General features: G+C 52.3%; 1 protein-coding gene across 1 annotated transcript; it reads left to right on the forward strand.

Annotated features, from left to right (window-relative positions):
• The first annotated feature begins 210 nt into the window (after positions 1–210).
• On the forward strand, positions 211–18,029 carry PVALB (parvalbumin). The gene is made up of 4 exons (XM_079937560.1): positions 211–406; positions 2,107–2,239; positions 3,535–3,644; positions 17,699–18,029. Exons 1-4 carry the CDS (start codon positions 346–348, stop codon positions 17,725–17,727), a joined length of 333 nt encoding a protein of 110 aa, XP_079793686.1. The 5' UTR covers positions 211–345; the 3' UTR covers positions 17,728–18,029.
• The last annotated feature ends 1,011 nt before the right edge of the window (positions 18,030–19,040 follow it).

The following is a 19,040-nucleotide window of genomic DNA, read 5'->3' on the forward strand; positions in this document are numbered from 1 at the left end:
CCAGACCCGGCTGAGGACTCGGGCGCCCGGTAAATTCCAGAGGTTGCCCCTTCCCCTGGCGCCCTGGTCGCAGCCCCTGGAATCCCAAGGCCCCCCGGCGGGGCGGGACGGCAGCGGCAGCGCAACGGCTCGCCAGCCCGCCGGCCCGGACCGCGCAGCTCGGCGGCGCGGCTGGACTGAGCTGCTCTGGCTGCGCGCAGAGCCCCGCGCCCCCTGGCTCTGCGCCAGGCCGGCGGGCGTGCGCCCGGCGCGCGGCACTGCAGCGCAGGTCATATGAGCAGAAACGATGAGAAAAGCACTTTTTAATCTTTTCGCACTTGCTCTGCCAGCTCAAACAGTTGCAGGATGTCGATGACAGACTTTCTCAACGCTGAGGACATCATGAAGGCAGTGGGTGCCTTTACCGGTGAGCAGCGCGCTCCCCTCCGCACCCCTCTCCCCGCATCCAGCACCCTGGCCCCTGCACCCCGTGCTTCCCGCGGACGGCCAGTCTTCCTCAGCGCTTCTCTGCCCACGCATCCCGCGGGGCGCTGGTGGAGCGTGGAGCGGGGTCCACGGCATTTCCCAAACTCTGCCCGGGCCGGACTTGGCACGGGGAACGGGCGGGGAGGCCGTGCGCCCTGCCGGACAACCGAAACTCTCGGGCGCCAAAGGCCGGGTGGCCACGCTGCGAGGACCCGGGTCCCGGACCAAGGGCGAAGAAAGGGGTGGAAAGCTGCATCTCTGGGTTCTGTGGGCGCTCGGGGCTTCCTTTGCAAGGCACTTGGAGGGGACTATAGGTGCGCATGCTTCTCTCCACGCGACCGCTTTCCAGACAGGCCTCTTTCCTGGCTCCCTGAATGTCCAAGCCCCTTCTCCGGGGCTCAGAGCTCAGCCCCCCGCAACGGATCTGCGAGGGAGCGAGGTGACCTTCCCGTAGCTGGCGCTCCGCTCTGCTCAGCCCTGCGAGAAGCATCCTCCGCGCTTGCAACTTCCAGCCTCCTCAGGCACGGAGGGAGGGGAGCCGGCAGTCTCATGTCTCTGAGCTGCCCTGGACTTGAGCGCTTAGCTGCTTACCTTCCTTCTCCCTCCTGTCACCCAGATGGGGCAACTGAGGCAGGGAGAGGGCTAGAAACTTGCCCAAGGTTACCTGGCAGGGCAGCAGAGGAATTAGCACGGGGCTCACCTCCGGATCTTGTCCCTGCCGATGCCACCCCTCCCCATCTAGTGTCTGAGGTGGACAGAGCAGCTTTCCTCCCCTCCAGTCCAGGGAGGGAACAGTGAGTTTTCGCGGGATCGCCCCTATCCCGCCACCCCCGTCCCACACACACACATAAGTTACTTGGTCTAAAGTTTCTTTTCTCATGTGTCCTTAAAAAGGAGCTCGGGATGTAGAAAATGTGAGGAGGGCTCCCATTTCCTTTCTCTTGGCAACCCCTCCCCTGAACATGAAGAAACTCTGGGAAGCCACCCTCCCAGGGCCCTGCGATAGCCCCCCCACTTCTCCTTGACCCATCTTGCTCCCTCGGAGAAGAAACCTAACTGGGAATTCTTGGGGAGCCTTCCAATACCCGTCCCCATTCCCACCAGAATGGATTTCTGCAGCAAAGCCGGGACTTCTGGGTCGTCCCCTTCCCTCTCCCACTGTGTGACCTTGAGAGAAACTTGTCCTCTCTGTGTTGATTTTCTGGCGACACAATCTATGACCAAGAAAAAGGTCGACCCTCCCTTCTCCCCTGCAGCATACACACAGCATGTTCCCATTGCCTCCAATTCCCCTGCCCACCCCGACTCAGCCGCCACCCAAAAGGCTTCATGGAAACCAGGAAGCCCCTCTGCCTTCAAATGCTACCCCCGCCATTAGTGAAGGGTACAGTGGAGGGTGGGGTCCGGCTGGAGAGCCAGGGTGATCTGGGTGCAAGGCCACCTCTGCCACTGTGTGACCTTGGGCCAAGCCCCCTCGCCTGGCCTGGGCTCCCTCAGCCCTCCCGTGGAGGTGTGCCTCTGCCAGCCCACAGGACTGGCCCTGCGGAGGCGATCAAAGTGCTGTGACCCCCACATTCTCCCACCCTTCCCCAGGCCCCTTGTCTATCCTCATTTTCACCTCCTCTCTCCACCCCCCAACAGCTGTCGACTCCTTCGACCACAAAAAATTCTTCCAAATGGTCGGACTGAAGAAAAAGAGCCCAGATGAGGTGAAGAAGATATTCCACATCCTGGATAAAGACGAGAGCGGCTTCATCGAGGAGGAGGAACTGGGGTAAACTGAGGCCTGCAGGGGCTGCCCAGCCTGTGGCTCTGGGAGAGGGGCTGGGGGCTGGGGCTCTTGCTTTGGAGTTCCTGTCCAGCTGCCCATCTCTCTGCACCCTTCACAGAAAATAACCATCCGTGCCCGATCGCTGTTGCTTCCAGAAAATAAAATCCTCAGCAGAAAGTGCAACTAATGAGATTAAATTATAGCCACTTAATATTGCTAATGGAATGATGCTACTTAATAATTGAATACAAACCAAGAGGCAGTTTTCTCGTTGCCTAGCACCATAGGCAAGGCAGACAGCGCTCCCTTGAGTAATTTCATTGATTTTCATTCCTCTAAAAGGCAACTTCTACCATCCTGCAGACCCCTACCCTTCTGTACCAGCAGCTAGAACAGTTTCTGGGCAAGTCAGGGATGCAGAACCAGCTTTGGGGGTTCAGGAGTCCTAGGAGCAAGACAGAGAAGGTTATGACTAGGAAAATGCAAGAGGACATCCCCAAAAAAAACTCCCACCATCACCCTCTTGGCCACCTGGCCCATGTCTGCCAACCCTGCTGTGCTTTATGTAACACTCTGGCCAAGACTGCCTCGAATTTTGTCAGTAAGAGAAGGGAGAGGGTGTGGAGAGGGGCTTTTCAAGCAGGGACTTCCCCATCCATCCTGTCTCTCCCTGAAACCATCCCTCAAGGGTAACCTTTGTCTAGAACCTTCTCCTCCACCCTCCCATGCCCAATGTGCATACACACGCACGCGCACACACAGACGCTGACTTCTACCTATCCTCCAGGCATCACCTTCTCCAGGAAGCCTTCCTGACTCTTCCCCTCACCCCCAGTGAATGGATGCATCCTTCAAGCACCGCTCTCCACTTTCCCATCATTGCATCCATCACACTGTGTGGTCTCTCCCAGAGGACACGGCCTCCTCCCTGTTTTTTCAGGTGGCTTCCTAAGATCATCTCTGTGCCCCCCGTTTCCAGCATGACCGTGGCACAGAGAAGACACTTTTGTGTTTATTGTGCTGCCTGAATAACTAAACAAATGTAGGTGCCCTGGCTGAAGTGAGGGCACCCCTTCGCAGAGGACAGCCTGTCCTTCCCTGCGCGCCTACCCGCGAAGCCTAGCCGTGGCGGGGCTACCCGGCCCAGAACAACCGCACGCGTGCTGGCTGCTCGCCGCTCGCCCCCCGTCCCGGCCGCCTGCTTCCCCTGTGCAGACGCCAGCCCACCACCCACACGGTGCTCCTGCAAGGTGACCCTGGCCTGACTCCCTCCCCACTTTCTCCCTTTCCTCCTCCAGATCCATTCTGAAAGCCTTCTCCCCAGATGCCAGAGACCTATCTGCTAAGGAAGTCAAAATACTGCTGGCTGCTGGAGACAAGGATGGGGATGACAAGATTGGGGTCGATGGTGAGTAGCCATGGCCTGGGCACGCGGTGGATCTCAGGATGTTTGGAGGCTAAAAGCTCAGAGCTATGTCCCTCCGCCATGGGAAGGGGAGAAGGATTGGGGGGCGTCCCCCACTCCCCAAGATTAGAAGAAAAAAGCCAATCCGTTAGGTCTGAGAGCTCTCTCATGTAAGCCAGGCAAAGAAAAAACTGGTATATTGTTTTCTAGATTTGAATAATCCAAAAGGAATAGATTCTTTTTTTTTTTTCTCCTTGCTGTGTAAGGAATCCAGGAGAATTTGGGATTTTTCCTGAACTTTGTCTGTACTTTTGCCTGAGTTTTGGTCCCAGCTTTGCCCAAACTGGCTATATGACTTTGGGCAGTCTCTCTCCTGCTCTGGGTCTCAGTCTCCCATCTGTAACCCAAGGAAATGAGGCCAACTGATCCCCCAGGACCTACTGACTCTCACATTCTCAGATTCCAGGGATGGAAATTCGTTATCTCCTATCCTCCTCAGCATCTTGTCCTGGGTGTCCTGTAACTTAGCCTCAAAACCTGTTTCGGCTTCACCCAAATATACCATTTCAGAATTGCACGAGAGCCAGGAAAAAACAGCCGGCCAGGGATGAGCTGGGAATTAGGAAAAGGAACATCTGGCCTGACCTTGCTTTTCAAGCTTTGCTTTCAGAACAGACGAGGGGCTGGCGGTCCACCATCCCACACCCTTCTCCATTCAGATCTAACCAGCATTCACATCCCAGCATCATTATCTTTCTTAGCATCACAACATCCTTGGGAATCATATCCATTTTGCAGATGGGCAAAGTGAGGTTGAAGGTGCTTGGCCTGTTCAAAGAGCTAGGACATACGTGGGGGAGCGGGGATTTAGAACCAGTTCTGAATATCTCTGTCCAATATTCTATGCCATATCAGTGCTGGACCTCGTGATGATCCTTTCTGCCGATTTAAGAGAAAACTCTGTGTAGGTGCTCGGCCTCTGGGCCCGTGCTGTCTGGGTTCAAATCCCAGCCCGGCCACTTGCTAGCTGTGTGATTTGGGGCGATTCAAGTAACTACTCTGGGCCTCTGTTTTCTCATCTCTGAGCTGAGGATAACGATTGCTCTTATAGGATTGCCAGAGGATTACATTTGTTAATGTGTGACGTGTGTAGAACAGTGGCACAGAAGAATTGCAGTATACATGTTTGTTAACTACTTTTTTAACAGGGGCTAGGTTGTATTCATCCTTGTATCCCCAGTGTCTAGCCCATACCCAACCCAAAGCAGGCATTTAATAAATACCTGTAGCTTGAGTGTGAAGTCCAGCCCCCATGCTCTGCTTGCTCTCTGCTCTTCACCAGCTGTGACCTTGACCATCACCTCTCCATACCTAGGTTCCAGTGTCTGACAAACGGGGTGCACAGTTTTATCGTAAGACCTGCTTGGGCTCGTTGTGAAAATTAAGCGGCTGCAGACCCAAAACTGCCTTGGGAAATGTACAAGGAATCTGAACGTGGGCATCGTTTATTAAATTTTTATGCCAGAAATGAGAACGGAGAAACTCTAGAAAGGTTAGATGCAATGAGCCGCCTGACCTTCTGATGCCAGCTGCCCTTCTTGTGGCTGGGAAAGAGGGAGGTGGTTTTAAAGGAGGTGGAGCAGAGGGCGCTGGAGGGAAAAGGGTGGCTGGTCTAGGTGATTCCAGTGAGAGGCGTGTCTCTCCCACACCCCCATCCTCACTAAGTCACTTATCGGACAGTTCCACCCCGAGCTCGGTTCCCCCCGTGACCCCAGCTCAGGCCTTTGGACCTCCCTTCCTTTTTTATTTGCAGCCACTATGCTACAGCTCAGAAGCGACCTACACGGTGAAGGAAAACCAGGTCAGATCCTGGCCTGCTTCCCTGCCTCCCTAACTGCCCAACTCAGATCTTAAAGCACTAACTCAACTCTTCCATCAGACCCAACAGATCTTTACTGTTGCTACTGAGTAGCAACCCTGTGCTGGGCAGTGGGGGACGCAAAGTGGAATGAGACCCAACCCTCAGAGGCACCACTTCTTGGCCGGGGGCCCCTGAGCCCCGACTGTAAAGCCCTCATCTATAAACGGGGCATCACAACGCAACACAGAGCTCACTGGGATTTTGTGAGGATTTCGTGACACGATGTACGGCAGTGTTGAGTGCAGTGCCCGGCGCACAGTAAATGCTCAGTAAATAGCGGCTGCAACACTATTTCTATTCTACCTGCACGATGTTTACAGCTCTATGATTTATACACAAACACACAGTAATACCAGGCAGAGGCCAGGAGGTGCAGACGAGCTCTTCAGAGCGGGAGACAGTGGGCACTTGTGCGGATCTGGAGACCACGGGCAGGGCTGCCACAGGCCAGGAGGGCAAGTGGAGCGAGGTCCAGGCGAGGCCTTGGTATCAATCAACAAAGGCACTAAGGCTGGGAAGTTTAGGGCATGTTTAGAAAGGGGCAAGAAGGTTGGTTTGCTGAGGGTGGGAGGGGAGAGAGAATTATTACCAGGGTGAGTAACGTGCGCCCGGCCCGATGCTGGACTCTGCACACATGTCACCTCATCTGACCTTAGGATGACAGAGGACACAGATGCAGATGCAGAAAGAGCAGCTCCAGTGCCCAAGGTGACTGGATTCGAACCCAGGTCTGTCTGCCAGCACAGTCCAGGCTCAGGCCAACCTGGTGAAAGTCTGGAAATCAGGGCAGAACAAAACAGGGGGGCAAGAGATGACATGGGCAATGAGAACAGATCACCCGAGGCAGGGGGGCCCACACCTCGTGCTTCTGAGGTGGGAAGATGCAGACAGTTCCCCTCCCCGCTTCCGCCCCCAAACACAGTCCTTTATCCGGAGGGTGACAGGAAGGATGGGTGTGATGGTGCCTAATAAACAGCGGGATGGGAAGAAGAGCCCTTCGTGGGCCCAGAATTTTCTATTTTAGACCCTCTGCTCTGCTGCCCACTCCCTCTAAAGGCCAAAGAGGCTGAGCCCTGTCCACCAGCTGGAGGATGCCTTCAACTCCCGGTAGGACTTGGGACGAGTCACAGAACTTCTCTGACCTTCAGGTACCCCTTTAAAATCAGGGGTCAGGTCACTGGCTGATCACTAGGGTCCCTTCCAGCCCTGGGACTCTCCAGGTGCCCCAGTGCATACACCTCTAGACAGGGGACCAGGCTGGCATCTAGGCTCAGCTATGTGACCTTGAATAACGACAGCAATGACATCTAACTTCGTGGAGTCCTCTGTGTGCCAGGCACTGTGCTTAGCATTTTACTCATTTAGTCTTCCCAGCTTCTTTGAGGATACTATTACTATCCCCATTTTATAGATAAGGACACTGAGTCTCAGAGAGGCTAAGAGTTTGCCTAGGAAGAAACAAGGTCAAGATCTGAGTTCAGGTCTGTCCAGATCCAAAGCACATGCCCTGTGCCACCTGCTTCATTCATTCATCCATTCATTCAAGGTCAAAGAGCGTCTACCGGAGACGATTTTATTTACTGACGTATTGCTTGCTTCTCTCTCTCCCACTGGGTTGGATGTCATGTCCACAAGGGCAGGAACTTTGTTTTGTTCAGCTCTGACCCCAGCACCTAGAATAGGGCCTGGCACATAGTAGGGGCACAAGAAAAGTTTGATGAATGAATGTGTCCAGTTCTGGGGATGCAATGATGAGGAAGTATGGTGTATAGGGAGAGGTCCACAGGCTAAGGGTGGAGACCCACTTGGGCTGGGGCTTGCAGGTGCTAGGGGATTCTAGAACCAGGGATACTGCCTCCGTCTCTAGCTGTTTGCCCTTCTGAAGGTGAGTGATATTTACCAGGTCTTTTAGGATCACAGGTTGATGGGAGTGGGTAGAAAGACAAAGTTTTAATAATACCCCTTTGCTTTCCCACTTCTGGGCAACTACTTCCAGGAAGCTCAAAGGCTTTTATAGATGTGGTCGATTGATTCTCGATGGCCACCCTTGGAAGCCTGGTGTAGAGCTGGTAAAGGGGGGATTTAAAGCAGAAAAGGAGGGAGAAGGTGATCAAAGGTGGAAGGTGACCCCAGACCCAGCGATTGGTAACAGGCGAGACTAGTAAGTGGCAGGTTCTCTCTCAAGTACCTGCCCTTCCCCACGGCGGGTCTCCAACAGCACTTGGCATCAGAATCACGGACGGCTTTTCACGGCACAGATGGCTGGGCCCCGTCCCCAGAACTTCTTTTTTTTTTTTTTTTTTTTTTTTAACATCTTTATTGGGGTGTCCCCAGAACTTCTGATTCCTTAAGTCCGGGGTGGGGCCCAAGCGTTTGCATTTCTACAAAGTTCCCACGTGGTGCTCATGGTCTGGGGATGACACTCTGAGAACCACTGCCTTATAATTATCCTAGAAAACAGATGCCATCGCTCTTCCGGTTTGTAGTTGAGGAAACTGAGGCACTGAGCGGTTAAGGAACGTGCCCAGGGTCACTCAGTAGCAGAGCCAAAATTGAGACTCAGAGGTCCAGGCAGGACCCTCTGCCACCCTGCATGTGTCCCCAGCCTGGCTTCTCCGTACCCAATACCTGCCCGCATGGACCGTGCAGGCTGCTGGGAACAGCGGGCACCATCCGTGTGGCATTTCCTTCCGTCCTCACAAGAGCATCACAAGACATGCCCTCACTGTACAGGCAAGGAAACTGAGGCTCAGGGAAGTGGGGTGACTTGCCCAGGATCACACAGCTACTCAGCATTGGGGCGCTGCTTCAAACCTCGACATTCTCTGCCCCGCCATGCTGTCGGCAGGAACTGCATACCTCGCATATACACATGCAGTCATGCAATCCTAGTTAGTTTCCCTGAAACCTGATCCCAGTGGCAGATCCCGTTTCCTGTGCTTCAAGCCTGTTCCAACTCAAGAGCCCGTGGTTTGCTTTTGTTTCCGTGGCTGGAAAATTTAGTCATAATGATTGCCTGACCCTTGCAGTCGTTTCTGCATGCCTGAAGGCATTTGCTTTTTCTGCTTCCTTCTGGCAAAAATCTGTTCTCTTTTATCCTTAAGTAGCATATTTAACATGGGAGGCAGGAGGGAGGCAGTAAGCCCTCGGGAAGAAACTCCTGAAGTCAGGCAGAAAATACAACCTGTAGAGTGCTGCTACCAGCAGTGTGAATGGCCAAGGCTTCTCCTCTCTCTGGACGTCCTCATCCCAAAGCAGGGTTAAAAATAACCACCTTCAAAGGTTGTCGCAAGAACTGTGAGTGTTCTGGAAACAGTTCCTTTCCTCTTGTTTTGCGTGCTTTCTCTTGTAAGCTACCTCAAAACCCTTTGGAAGTAGTGGAATACCCACTCTCAAAGGAAATGAAATGGAGTCTAAGATGGGAAGAAACTGAGAGGGACAAAAGAAGAGTCATGCCTGCCTCCCTGTAATTCCAGCCCTCCAGCCCCTATGGGGTTTGATTTCCAAGCAAGGCAGGATATGCACATCGGGGCCAGCCCGCAGCCCTGATGGCAGAGCCCCAAGTCATGCAGTGTTTTGCCCTATTTCGTTACATCCTCATCCCAGCCCAACATGGTCTGGGGGACAGAGGCTGTGGTCCCCAGTGAGAGACGTGGAAAGTGAGGCCCAGCAGATGTGACGTGCCAAAGTCACCAGCGAGCCCTTGGCCAGATGGAACCTATAGGTCTCCTGAGTCTACCACTCCCTCCACCAGGCTGAGCTGGGACATTCGAGGTATAAATGGTTTCTGTGCTTAGCAGGATGCTCGTTCTTATTCCCGTGTGGACTCCCCCTAGCTCCCGACCTTATGCTGCACTAGATAAGATTTAGCCAAAGGAGGGAAAGCAGCCCTCCTTATATAACTGCCCTCCTGAGAAAAGGAGCAGCAGTGAGGGCAGAAAGAAGACTTTCCTTCTCCATTTATCCCTCTCCTGCCTCTGGAGGTTACAGCTTGATTCAAGAACCCAGGGCTGTTCAACTCCAAGCTCTGAGAAAGAGACACATCCTGCCACGAGCCAGGCCCGAGTCACAATCTTCCTGGCTGAGTGACTCTCGGCCTCAGTTTCCCTGTAAGTAAAATGGGGATAAGAGAGCTGGCGAGGACGAAATGGGACAGCTCGCAGGGTGGTGCCTGGCACAGAGTGTGCCCCCAGGACTGTTTACCGGCTCCTTGTGGCCGTCCGGCTAGACCCCAAATGACCCGGCCTCCCCGTCCTCTGGGGTGGGAAAGTGATCCTTGTTTGCAAGACCAAATTATAAGAAACGCAGCCTGGGAGCTATTTCGAAGTGAGGTGATAAACCGGGGGCCGGTCCTCTTCACCTTGCTCATCACGAAGGAGGGGAGGAGAGAGTCTTCCAGGAGCTGACTCAAAGTTCATCTCATTTTCACCTCGGGCTATCAGCGGCCATGCTCTCACCTGTCAATAGCTTCTAATTTTGTCCAATTCCCACAGCGCCCGGAACAGGGACAGACCTCATTAGGCTAATTTCAGTATCTTAAGGGAAAGGAGAGGAGTGAGTCCGCCCATCCTCTGACCCTTTGCCAACTGCACCCCATCCCCAGCCCCACCCCTTGTCTCCTGATTGGATGATGAAGATACCAGTGAGCTGGCCCCAGGGGCCTCACGTGAGGCTTCCTTGGCAAAGGAAGAGGTGTGCCTGCATTTTTATAGGAGGAAGGACTCTGGATCCCGCCCCCGTCTACCCAGGAACACTCTCCCTCACACCTCAACTTAAGACTTGATTGAACTGTGCTCCCTCTGTGTGCCAGGCACCACTGTACCTCATGTGGTCCTCACTGTTGCCGTATGAGGAGATACTCTCATCGTCCCCATTTTACAGACGCAGAAACTGAGGGGCAGAGACTGAGTGTCCGTGGACAGGCATGTTAGGGATGGAATCCTAACTCGGATGGGATAGACAGTGTCAGAAACTTGCTCTTTGGGCGTCCCGTGTCCTCTGTCTGTTTACATCTTCCTGTCTTCGTTTTGGGATTTTTGTGGCTATTGGTGTTATTATTTCAAAGTTCCAGCCTGTGCCAGTGGTGCTGAGGAGATCCAAGGAGCTAACATTTATGAGCCGTCTCCTATGTGCCAGGCATCTTTCTATATTTTCTCATCTGGTCTTCTTAGTAGCTGTGCACGTCGACGTTATCATACCCATTTTACACAAGAGAAAATTGAAGCTCAGAGAGGTCAGGTGGTGACCTAAGGCCACCCAGCCAGAAAGTGATGGAACAAGATTCAGATCCAACTCCAGGATTACTGGAACGTCGTCGGCAGGTACCAGGCAGGATGGGAAATGGTGGGGGATGGCAACAACAAGGCCAAGAAATAAAGGTTACGGTGCTATTGGGGGCATCCTCCCCCTGTGCCGGGAAGCAGCCAGGCATTTCATGGACTTGGTTTTAAAGTGGCTGGAGCAGCAATCCCACTACTGGGCATATACCCTGAGAAAACCATAATTCAAAATGAGTCATGTACCACAGTGTTCATTGCAGCACTATTTACAATAGCCAGGACATGGAAGCAACCTAAGTGTCCATCGACAGATGAATGGGTAAAGAAGATGTGGCACATATATACAATGGAATATTACTCAGCCATAAAAAGGAACGAAATTGAGTTATTTGTAGTGAGGTGGATGGACCTAGAGTCTGTCATACAGAGTGAAGTAAGTCAGAAAGAGAAAGACAAATACCATATGCTAACACATATATATGGAATCTAAAAAAAAAAAGAAAAAAATTCCGAAGAACCTAGGGGCAGGACAGGAATAAAGACACAGATGTAGAGAATGGGCTTGAGGACACGGGGAGGGGGAAGGGGAAGCTGGGATGAAGTGAGAGAGTGGCATGGACATATATACACTACCAAATGTAAAATAGATGGCTAGTGGGAAGCAGGCGCATAGCACAGGGAGATCAGCTCGGTGCTTTGTGACCGCCTAGAGGGGTGGGATAGGGAGGGTGGGAGGGAGACGCAAGAGGTAGGAGATATGGGGATGTATGTATATGTGTAGCTGATTCACTTTGTTATAAAGCAGAAACTAACACACCATTGTAAAGCAATTAAACGTCAGTAAAGATGTTAAAAATAAATCAAGTGGCTGGAGCTAAAGGAGCATCTTGATGATAACAGCCGCCAAACGCCGCACGCTGGCTATGGGTCAGGCCGGCGACAAGGGATTTAGCGCTGGTTCCTCTGCAAAACCCAAGGAGGCCCACTTTACAGTTGAGGAAACAGGCACAGTGGGGTGCAGTATCTAGTCCCAGGTCACAGAAGCAAGAAATGGGAGTTGAGGGTTGACTCCCAGCTCTCTTGCTCCAAACTCCGGAGGAGAGCTAGAAAGGCATCTTCTAGACCCGGGGCTGCACAGATAAGGAAACAGAGACGTGGAAGTGTGAGGTGTCTTGTCCAGGGACACCAGTGAAGAGCAGAAGCAAGACCAGAGCCCCATCCTCCGATGCCCATTCTCCGTCCCGCATCCTGCCGCTAAATCACTTGACCTAGACTCTGCAGGGTCTTTGTATGTTTGCTCGTTTGTTTTTCTCTCAGGAGAGACCTAGATGTTTTAGAGGAGACTTTTTTTGATAGGAGGGCATTAGTTAATTGGCTGGTTCCTGAGCTCTGCCCCAAGAGGTGTACAAAAGGTACAAAAGAGGTGACTCCTGCCTTCAATTTGTCTCCAAAGTGCCCTGCTCCAGGTTCTGGGTGGACAAAATTAGAATCCTGTGTTCTCTTCAAAAAGCCAGGGCATGTGCCACTGTGACACCTGGCTGCTTCACGGTGGATCCCAGGGGTCTGTTTTTAGAGGCTTTTGAAAACCCCACAGGTCCAAAACCTCTCCCATAGTCAGGCTCCCAAATGTCTGACCTTCCACCGCTGGAGAGTCCCTTGGTTGGTGTCCCTTGGTCCCCTTCATGCTGACCGGCCCAAATGCCATCCGGTGTGAAGGTGATGGTCAGGTTCTTTGCTAAGGAGTAGCCGAGAACCCGAAACTTCTAGGGTGAGGGTTGGGGGGAGGGGGCAGGTAGATGGAAGTCAGGAAACGGTAAGGACCAACTTCCCCTCTTGCCAATCACTCCATGAGCCGGTGTTGGTGGACGGACTCATGTCTCCTTGATCCCAGGACAGAGCAACTCAGTGCCCAAGGACAGGCTTTACTGGCTCTGGCCAGTTTTCCAGATCAAATGGCAGGTTAAAGCTGGAGAGAGTTCATGCTTCCACCCGATCTGGGATGCTAGCCCCATCAGGAACGGCCTCTCCACCTTGACGTAGGGGGTGTTCATGGGACCTCAGGCCGACTCCTGCCCCTGCCCCTTCTTTTCCGCGTGACCCTGCCACTTGACCTCTCCAGGCCTCCACTTCCCCATCTATAGAATGGGAACCATCCCGCTCACCTCCAGGGGCTGAATTATATGCAGTAAGTTGGTACTTTATGAACCCTGAGGAGGACTCATGAGCCATCCATTCATCCATCTGTCCATCCATCTGTCCACCCATCTGTCCACCCATTTGACATTTTTTTTATGGGCACCTGCTGGGGGCCAGGTGTGTTCTATTGCTAGGACAGTGGTGAACAAGATGGACAGCGCCCCCTGCCCTCCTGGAGTTTATGTCCTGGTAGGGGGAAACTGACAAAAAGTAAGTACGTACATTAATAAGATCATTCTCAGAGAGTGCTAAGTACCATGAAGTAATAAAAAACGGCTAATATGACATTCATGGGGGTGGTGATATTTGAGCTGGCTCCTGTGTCACTCTAGACCTAGGTCAAGGTAGGTCGGAAACCTCCAGGGCAAAGAGGGAAGTTTGAATCACGTCCACTGTGTGATCTTGGTCACGCTACTTGATTCTTGGGCCTGTTTCCCGATCTGTAAAACGCAGACAAAAGCGTCTCTCCCATGGAGGAAGTGATTCTTGAAGAATTTGTTAATTCTATAAAAATCGGCAATACTAATCAAAGTACTACCGATAAAAGACATCTCAGAAGAACCACCTGGCTTAGCAAGGTGCTGTAGGATCGGAGGAGCTCGTGGCTGAGAAAGTGGATGCTTTGACACTGGCCCGTGAGAGGTATTCTTAATGTTTCGTGTTCGGGTTGCACGCCTGACACTGTGATGGTTCAGCCAGTGATTCCGAGGGTTTTCAGGGCCGGCAGGAGAACCCTTCCCCCCTCCCACCTTGAGTCGATACCCAGGCCCCTACATCCGGGCCACCTGCCTTTCCTGGCCTCAGGGACTACTTGGGGACAGGGGAGAGTGGTGTCCATTTCCCGGGTCAAAGCCCAGAAAGGTGAGGAGCCCTCCACCTGGCGGGGGTCAGTGGCGGGTCATTTCCATGATGATAGCACGTGTTGGTTTGGGTGGTTTTTGTTTTCTCACTTTGTAATTTTTAAATACTTCTAGCTCTGTTGACGAGGTCTAACAATAGTACAGCGAGTTCCACATCCCCCCCGCCCGGCATCTCCTAATGCTAACGTTTTACGTAACCACGTGCATTGAAGAAGTTACACTGGGAGGTTCTTACAATATGTGCTTCATACTGAGCCTGGGGAGGGTGGGACGCACCTCAGGGGAGCCCCAGATACCTCTTGTGGCCTTTTTTTTTTTTAACATCTTTATTGGAGTATAATTGCTTTACAATGGTGTGTTAGTTTCTGCTTTAGAACAAAGTGAATCAGTTATACATATACATATGTTCCCATATCTCTTCCCTCTTGCATCTCCCTCCCTCCCACCCTCCCTATCCCACCCCTCTAGGTGGTCACAAAGCACCGAGCTGATCTCCCTGTGCTATGCGGCTGCTTCCCACTAGCTGTCTATTTTACGTTTGGTAGTGTATATATGTCCATGCCACTCTCTCACTTTGTCACAGCTTACCCTTCACCCTCCCCATATCCTCAAGTCCATTCTCTAGTAGGTCTGTGTCTTTATTCCCATCTTACCCCTAGGTTCTTCATGACCATTTTTTTTTTTTTTTTGCGGTACACGGGCCTCTCACTGTTGTGGCCTCTCCCGTTGTGGAGCACAGGCTCCGGCCGCACAGGCTCAGCGGCCATGGCTCACGGGCCCAGCCACTCCGCAGCATGTGGAATCTTCACGGATCAGGACACGAACCCATGTCCCCTGCATCGGCAGGCGGACTCTCAACCACTGCGCCACCAGGGAAGCCCCCATGACCTTTTTTTTTTTTTTTTCTTAGATTCCATGTATACGTGTTAGCATATGGTATTTGTTTTTCTCTTTCTGACTTACTTCACTCTGTATGACAGACTCTAGGTCCATCCACCTCACTACAAATATCTCAATTTTGTTTCCTTTTATGGCTGAGTAATACTCCATTGTGTATATGTGCCACACCTTCTTTATCCGTTCATCTGATGGTGGACACCTAGGCTGCTCCCACGTCCTGGCTGTTGTAAACAGAGCTGCAGTGAACATTCTGGTACATGTCTCTGCACATTCAGTTTTTCGTTTGTCTCTCACTAGGAATTGTTACCGCCCCCTTCCTTCACTGCACGGGCAGGTGGGGGAGCAGATGCCCAAAGGGGGACCTTTCCCAGCAAACAGGGCCAGGCTGGGCCTCGAAGCCTAGCTCTTGATCCCCACCTGCGCTGTCCCCACATCACAACACTGCGTTTCCAGAGGCGATGGTGACTTACCTGATGCCCCCCAGTGTTTGGCAGACTGGGGACCTGGCATCTCCAGGAGAGAGTGGCAAGCTCCTTCTGTCCTCTCTTGTCCCCTGGAGAGAAAACAGCAGAGAAGACTCTCCTAAAATAAATCTTCCAAATAAAGGTCTCCGAAGACCTGGCTAGTGAGCAGCACCCCTTCTAACCAGCACACGAGGGCCCCGCAGTTGAGTGGACATGGAAGGGGGTGCAGAGGGGTTCCCAAGGCGGGCTGAGGCCTCCTGTGCACCAGCACTTCTCTTCTGACTGTCTCTGGATCAAGAAGCAAAGCCGGGCTTCCCTGGTGGCGCAGTGGTTGAGAGTCCGCCTGCCGATGCAGGGGACACGGGTTCATGCCCCGGTCCGGGAAGATCCCACATGCCACGGAGCGGCTGGGCCCATGAGCCATGGCCACTGAGCCTGTGCGTCCGGAGCCTGTGCTCCACAACGGGAGAGGCCACAACAGTGAGAGGCCTGCGTACCGCAAAAAAAAAAAAAAAGAAAGCAAAGCCGACTTTCCTTCCTTTTACAGACGATGCTAGTGAGGCTCAGAGAGGCTAGGCGCCTTGTCTGAGGTCACACAGCCTGTCAAGGGAAGAGCCAGATTCGGGGGCCCAGGCCTCTTTAGCTGAGCTCATCTTATCACACAAGAGGCCAGCCCAGCATGGATATTGGGTCTTTCCTAAATACACCCCATTGCATCCCGCCCTCTGAGCCTTGACCCCTCCATCTGCTTTCTCCTGTGGGAATCCTGCATCTTCTTACAGGCCTGTATCAGAAGCCACCTTTCCTCTGAAGGTTTTGCTGATCCCTTAAATAGAAGGCACCTCTTCTCCTGTGAATGCGAAGTCTCTGTGCCTCTCCCGTCTTTTCACAAACACATGTGGTCCCCTCAGTGTCAGCTGTGGAGCCAGGAGGTGGGATGGAGGGAACAAAGTGGGGGCTGCAGCCTTAGGGTCCAATGGGGGAGGCAGACAGCAAGCGAATAAGCAAGAATATACTCAGAAGTGTTTCGAGAGTGGTGAGTGCTGGGAATATAATAAATAATGATGAAAGCAAAGAGGGTCGCAGTAGGGGTGGGTCACTGCTTGTGCCAGAGTGGTCAGAGAAGGCCCCTTGAGGGGTGACGTTTAAGCTGAGACTAGGTAAGTGAGAAGTGGCTGGCTGTGAGGCAGCCTGGAAAGTGTACCAGGCAGGGAGAACGGCAGGTGCAAATATCCTGCGGTGCGAATGCCCTCGGCGTGCTTGAGATTCAGAGAAAAGGCCAGCAGCACAGAGCATTTACTGATATCATCTTCTTCCAGAAGCTCCTGGGGTGCAGGGACCAACTCTGGCTCCCCTGTGTCTCCCCTCACCTGGTTGGGACATCCCTTTGTTCGTTTTTGTGGAGCTGGATTCAATAGAGGGACATCTGATCAACCCCTGGTGCTGACACCAGTCTCTGACCTCCTTAATTAATATTAAGGCTAAGCAGAGCAGATGGACACTGCTGGAGAGATGGGGGAGGGCCACTGTGGCTTGCAGGTGAGCCCATACAGAGGGGCCTGGACCCCAGAGCTTGAATCCTCAGCCACTTACAACCTGGACACTCTGAAAAGTCACTTCTCCTCCCTGGGCCTCAGTTTTCCCCTCTGTAAAATGGGAACAATCAGTCCCAGATCCCTGAGTGTTTGCAAAGATTAATGAGGAGACAGAGCCCAGCTCATTCTGAGCACCTGGATGCGGTCACCCCTCTGAGCTGAGGTCACGGGCTCCAGGGTCTGGCTCCGTCCCCCAGATGAGGAGGAACACACAGTGGTTCCTGGCTGCCCACCAGATCCCTTTCCCTGGACCTTCTAAGTCAGAAAGTTCAGGGCAAGGGGACTCTATATCTTCTTAGATCCCGCTGGTGACCCTCATGGGCTAAGACAAGTGGCTATGAAAGAGCTCAGGGTCCGAAGTCAGACACACCCAGGTCTGAAGCCTGGCTCTGCTTCTTACTAGCTGTGTGACGTCATAGACATTGCTGGACTCTGAGCCTCAGTTTCCTCATTTGTGGAAGGGGAATAATGATAAAATGCACAATATGGGATTACTGTCAGGGTCAAATAAGACATTGTATATAAAGTACTTAGAAAAGGGACTGACATGATAAACCTTCAGAAAACTATCATCACCACTATTATTATAGTTATTATTACTAATAATTTGTGGGTGACATGACATCGTGAAGCGAAAGATATGGTAGGCTCATCATTTCCCATCTCATTCATTCATTCATTCATCCCCACGCTCCCTTGCTCCATCACTTCAGCTTTCCCTTCTGCAGCAGATTCGAGAATCAAGAGAAAACACCAGTGTGGGGTGAGGGGGCCGCAGTCAGGTCCTGGCCAGTCTCTGCTGCACGGACCACCTCTGACTCACCTCTCATTTTCTTTTGCAGAATTCATTGCTCTGGTGGCTGAAAGCTAAGAGGCTCTGACTGCCCAGGTCTGTCCTTCTCTGCCCCAAACACCCGATCTCAGCCCCACTTGCTGCCCTCCTGCCTTTCTGTTCAGTTTGTTTATGTTATTTTTACTACCCCCATCCCTTGTGGCCCTTGAAGGACACCATTCTTCTGGAAAATCATGGAGAATCAATAAAGGCTGTACCAATCAGATTCTGCTGCTTGAGAGGAACCAGGCCTGGTGGGGTGTGGCTCCTGCCTTGGCATTCCAGGCATACCTGCACGGGGATGGGGCAGGATACAGACAGAAAAGATGAAATGGAAGGGAAGTTTACTGAGCCCCTCCTTGGCCTTTGGCCCGTGGGTTGCCCATTCATCCTTGAAACCACCCATAAGGTAGGTGCTGAAACTCTTACAGGTGCAGAAACTGAGTCTTGCAGAAAGTGACGTGTCTAAGCCCACACAGCTAGGACTTGTGGATGGTTGGATGGATGGATGGACGGATGGACAGATGGATACTCATTAATACTCTTTTTGTTGCAAATGATAGAAACCCAACTCAAAGTAACTTAAGAAAACAAGGAAGAAAAAACAAAGACTTGGTTATGTTCCTGAATAGTCCAGGGGTAGATCTTCAGGAACAGCTGGATCAAGGAGCTTAAGTGATTTCATCAGGATTAAGTCCTTCTTTCTCCATCTCTGAGCACTGCTTTCCTTTGTGCTGGATTCATTATCAGGCAGGCTCTCCCTCCTGACGGCAAGATTCCTCCAGCCACTCAAGGTGTATATTCAGAATATCAGTTTAAAAAAAAAAAAAAAAGAGCTTCTCTTTTGCAATCACTCCATCAGAAGGCCCCAAATTTAATCCTATTAATACCAGTAGCTCAGGTTTACTGAGCACCTACTCTGCACTGAGCCCTTGTATATGATTCCATCTATACAACAACCTTATGAAGTGGGGACTATTATTCTCTCCATTGTATAGATGACGAAACTGAGGCACAGGAAGTTACACGTTCACCCAAGATCACATTGTGAGTAAGTGGTGGGACCAGGACCCCAACCCCGCAGCCACCTCCAGAGCCTGCATCCCTCCCTGGACCAGTCACGGCCACCTGAAGCATGGGAGCCCTGATTGGCCCATTCTGGAAAGTGCCCATCTAGGGACACAGGCAGGGTCAGTGACACAGAAAGCTCAAGTCTGGAGAAGAGTAGGGGAGAGGGGTCCCCGTGGAAATCAGAAGAGGGGAGGGAAGCCGGGTGGGCAAGCATGGCAGCGGCCCTGCAGGATGGCTTTTGCTCTTCCCCACAACAGCCTTGGGGTGGGAACTGCAGCAGT

This window comes from Stenella coeruleoalba, assembly GCF_951394435.1.
Source record: "Stenella coeruleoalba genome assembly, chromosome: 11".
Taxonomy (NCBI): Eukaryota; Metazoa; Chordata; class Mammalia; order Artiodactyla; family Delphinidae; genus Stenella; species Stenella coeruleoalba.